The sequence below is a fragment of the Aplysia californica genome, unplaced genomic scaffold, assembly GCF_000002075.1.
Source record: "Aplysia californica isolate F4 #8 unplaced genomic scaffold, AplCal3.0 scaffold00478, whole genome shotgun sequence".
NCBI classification, from domain to species: Eukaryota; Metazoa; Mollusca; class Gastropoda; order Aplysiida; family Aplysiidae; genus Aplysia; species Aplysia californica.
Genome location: NW_004797748.1, coordinates 450,092 through 453,742, shown reverse-complemented (window position 1 = coordinate 453,742; position 3,651 = coordinate 450,092). Strand labels below are relative to the sequence as shown.

General features: G+C 39.4%; 1 protein-coding gene across 11 annotated transcripts in view; it reads right to left on the bottom strand.

The window, feature by feature from the left end:
* Nucleotides 1-3,651, bottom strand: part of LOC101845712 (neuropeptide FF receptor 2) — a 232,806-nt gene that overhangs the window by 159,973 nt on the left and 69,182 nt on the right. For 3 of the 11 annotated variants that reach the window (XM_035971654.1, XM_035971656.1, XM_035971658.1), the window contains one exon: nucleotides 559-2,067. In XM_035971654.1, the coding sequence (XP_035827547.1) occupies nucleotides 559-1,057 (499 nt within the window). In that variant the 5' untranslated portion in view covers nucleotides 1,058-2,067. The remainder of the gene's footprint in view (nucleotides 1-558; nucleotides 2,068-3,651) is intronic. The other 8 variants (XM_013086547.2, XM_035971661.1, XM_035971662.1 and 5 more) reach the window with 6 other exon arrangements.

The following is a 3,651-nucleotide window of genomic DNA, read 5'->3' as shown; positions in this document are numbered from 1 at the left end:
TTTCAGGAGGAATGTCCATTTGCAAGTGTTTTGTTTTTGTTTTGTTTTTTGGTTTGTTTTCAGAGGAACGGGGTGTTATGTCCTGTTATAGTCTTTGAGTTTGAAACTAAGTAAGCAAAAGTGAGTTTCTTGTTTTTGATAGTCTTGTGCGGGGTCAATATCAAGAAAAATCAAGGACTGACAAGTGTAGTTGTCACTATCATGTCCTTAAGCCAGTTGCATTGACCTCCCCCGCCTCCAAACTAATTTGAAGGGAGTATTGCACTCCCATTCTAACACCGGTGAGAAGTTAGTTTTGTGTGTGAGTTCAAAACCACACGTTACTCGAAGTCTGGGTGTGATTGTGTTTGTAACTGTTTTGCAAATTATTACTGGGGTTATTTTGGGATGTGAAACTTAAAAACGGGGGGCGGTGCATGTTACAGATAAGGAAATGAGGAGATTGAATAACCGTAGACGTTTGATAGGAAAGAAGCAGCAAAACAGACCAGGGCGCTTACAAACCACCCACGAAACTGGTTTGAATTAGCTATTTAGGCCAGAAAAGTGTGTACTCACCGGTGTAGATATTCGAGAGCAGGGTAATCGGCAAACAGATGATAGCCACCAACATGTCCGCAACTGCCAGGTTCACCAAAAAGAAGTTGGTCGCTGTGTGGAGACTACGGTCCCTAGCAACCACCGCGATGACGCTCAGGTTACCTAGCAACGCCAACAGGAACACAATGCCGTAAGAGATGCTCAGAATGACCAGCATGAAAAGAGGCTGCTTCACCAGCTCGAAGTATTCGTCCGTGCTGTTGTTGTTGCTGCTGCTGCTGCTGCTGCTGTTGCTGTGGTTCATGAAGCTGCTGTTGTCAAAGCTGTTGAGAGCAAAGCTGTCCTTCGTGACTTGGCCGGCGACGAATGTGCTGTTGGTAGGGCTGATCATTTCCACGCGAACAGCGGACATGGACGTGCCGTTATCATCCAGATTGCGGAAACTTCCATCGTAAGGGTCTACGGTGTAAGACGCGTTGGAGCTAGAGCGAAACATAGTCTTCAAATTCATAATCATATTGTCGAGAAAACGGAGTTCAAATCCAAATCTTCGAACTTGTCTTGCTTAGTAAATAGTTTCTTTTCTTTGTCGTAATCACCGCAAATGTTATGGAGCTAATCCTCGGCACATAGTCTTTACATTCATTATCATGTTGCTGAGGAAGCACTTGTCGAGAAAACAGTTTTCTAAATCCAAGACTTCGAACTTCTCTTGGTTAGTAAATAGTTTCTTTTGTTGTTTTTGTAATCCTCTCAAATGTTATGGAGTTAATACTCGGCATATAGTCTTCAAATTCAAAATCATAGTGCTGAAAAAACACTTGTCGAGAAAAATGTTTTTAAGTCCAAGACTTCGAACCAGTCTTTGTTTTACAAATACTTTCTTTCCGTGTCACAATTATCTCAGATGTTCTGAAGCAAATACTCACTTACTAACTTAGAACACATTTCACGTGCACACAGAAGGATACGCAAATTATTCCAATATAGAAAGTAATATTTCTCCTTTCATTTGCAAGAAAATATTAACGTTTGATAGTTTTTCCTCGCTCGCATTATAATTTCGTAATCTTTCTGCTCACACCTTTTTATTCCACTCTGAGAATTTATTAAAGTTCACCTGTTTTAAAGTTTGGTAACAAGAAAAAACTGCATGCTATCATTTTTCCCGGAAACACACCAAAACTAAATATTATTTTTAAGCAGAAGAAGGTGTGTAACGCCGGCGTTAAGCCAGCAACGTGTACATTTAAATCAAATTGCCCCCCCCCCCCAGAGCATTCGCTTTTTTGCAACAGTTCCGAAATCTGATACACTAATATTAACCTTTGATTGGTTCCCACGAAAGGAAGAAGATGAGTGGGTTGTGAATAAACGGAGAAAAAAAAAACCCCCTGATAATCTCACTTTCTTCCAATACCAGTGGCGTCAGAGAAAAGTTGAGCAAGTCAACTTCATTAACTAAGTGGTTGGAGTTTTTTCCCCAAAGAAAACCGAGTCAATCTCAGCCCACAATAGCACGTCTACCTGAAAAAAAAGAAAGAAACATGGTAAGGTAATATAAGATGATAAGATGGCTCAAGATCCACACATAAGAACAATGCTGCTAGAATCAAGTAGACAGAAATACAAGACTGCTGAGGAAATAGTAGTAGGGGTTTTAAGTGGTTTTAAATCATTCTTCCAATTTAAAAAAAACGCCCTGAGCAATGCCAAAACACTGTGGGGTATATCCTGCCAGCAGAGTAATGAGTATTGAATTGTAATTTATGGGACTGAATTGTTGGCTACGTAACTAGAAACTTCCTGTCTTTTTCCTGGAGGTTTCTTGGCAAATTGCTACCTCAGAATTATAACGTTTTTATCTAGCATTTTGGCCGTTTTGAGTTATTAAGACCACGAGGTCAGAAAGCAGCTGCTCTGTCTGCTGTATCAAAATCAGAAGAGTATCTGGAGTCATTTTCAAGATATTCCTAGAATTGCATTTGGAAAAGCTTGATTGTGAAACTCAAAGATGTTGACATACAGTTTCTCAAAACTAGATATTGAGCTGAAGACATTTTGTAATTTTGAGGTACCGGTAGCCAAATGTGTGCCCTTTATTGCAAATTATCTAAGCCAATATTCACAAAATAGTGATCCTCTATTTGGTGGGATGCTTAAACCCTGCCCTTCAGGGTCAGCCCAAGCTTACGGAGATAGGGAGGTTAATCAGTTGGTTATGGGGCAATCTGTCTCTATGGCAGTGATTTAACATCTGTGGTGTAACTGTTAGAAAATTCGTCTTCGCACACAGAAAACATTAGTTCGATTCCCATTTGGAGAGTATTTTTTTCTTCATTCTCTATCTGCTGAGGCTTTGTATTCCTCTCAGATAGGTTTGGCACTGTCAGACATAATCGCCGCAGTCTGCCTCCTAAATGATCTAAATTGTGTCTTTGGGGGTCACAACATATAGATAATATACAATTCAACATGATTATCACAGCGTAGTGTCAGCAAAGCCATATTCGAGGCATATACACAGTCTACCCCAGACAACAGTGGTGTATACAAAAGTTACTAAGATGGAGTTTAAATTTATCAATATCTTTAAAATATGTTATTATAATTAGCTGCGTATGATATAGAACCTTTGTACTTTTTTAAAATTGCGTTTGCATACAGATTATAAAGTGCAGGGAAAAGTGCAGGATAAAGTAGGCGAAGGGTAGACGCCCTCAATGTACAATTGCTGTTTTCAACGTAAACTGGGTTATATTTTTCTTATACTCTAAAAAAATGAACGTTTCAATAAAAGTATTAAAAGTGCTCTATTTGCTGGCCATGGTAACAATTGAGCAAAGAAATGGATGATTTCTTTTCTGAATTTCGCTTTAATTCTCTACCGTTCCTGAGGAAATAATGACTTCCTTCGGTTGGACAAGGAAACAAAACCTAATTGATTAGGTTTCTCGGTTCAAAACATTCCTGTCAGACGAACTAAATAAACACGTGAAATTGCAAGCGGTTGGAGGAAACGTGTTTCATTAGAAACAGCTTTCTTTCTTTTTTTTTTCCCCTGGTTTCTCTTTTGCGAACTCTATCTCTCTTTGACTGCCTCCTAGCCCC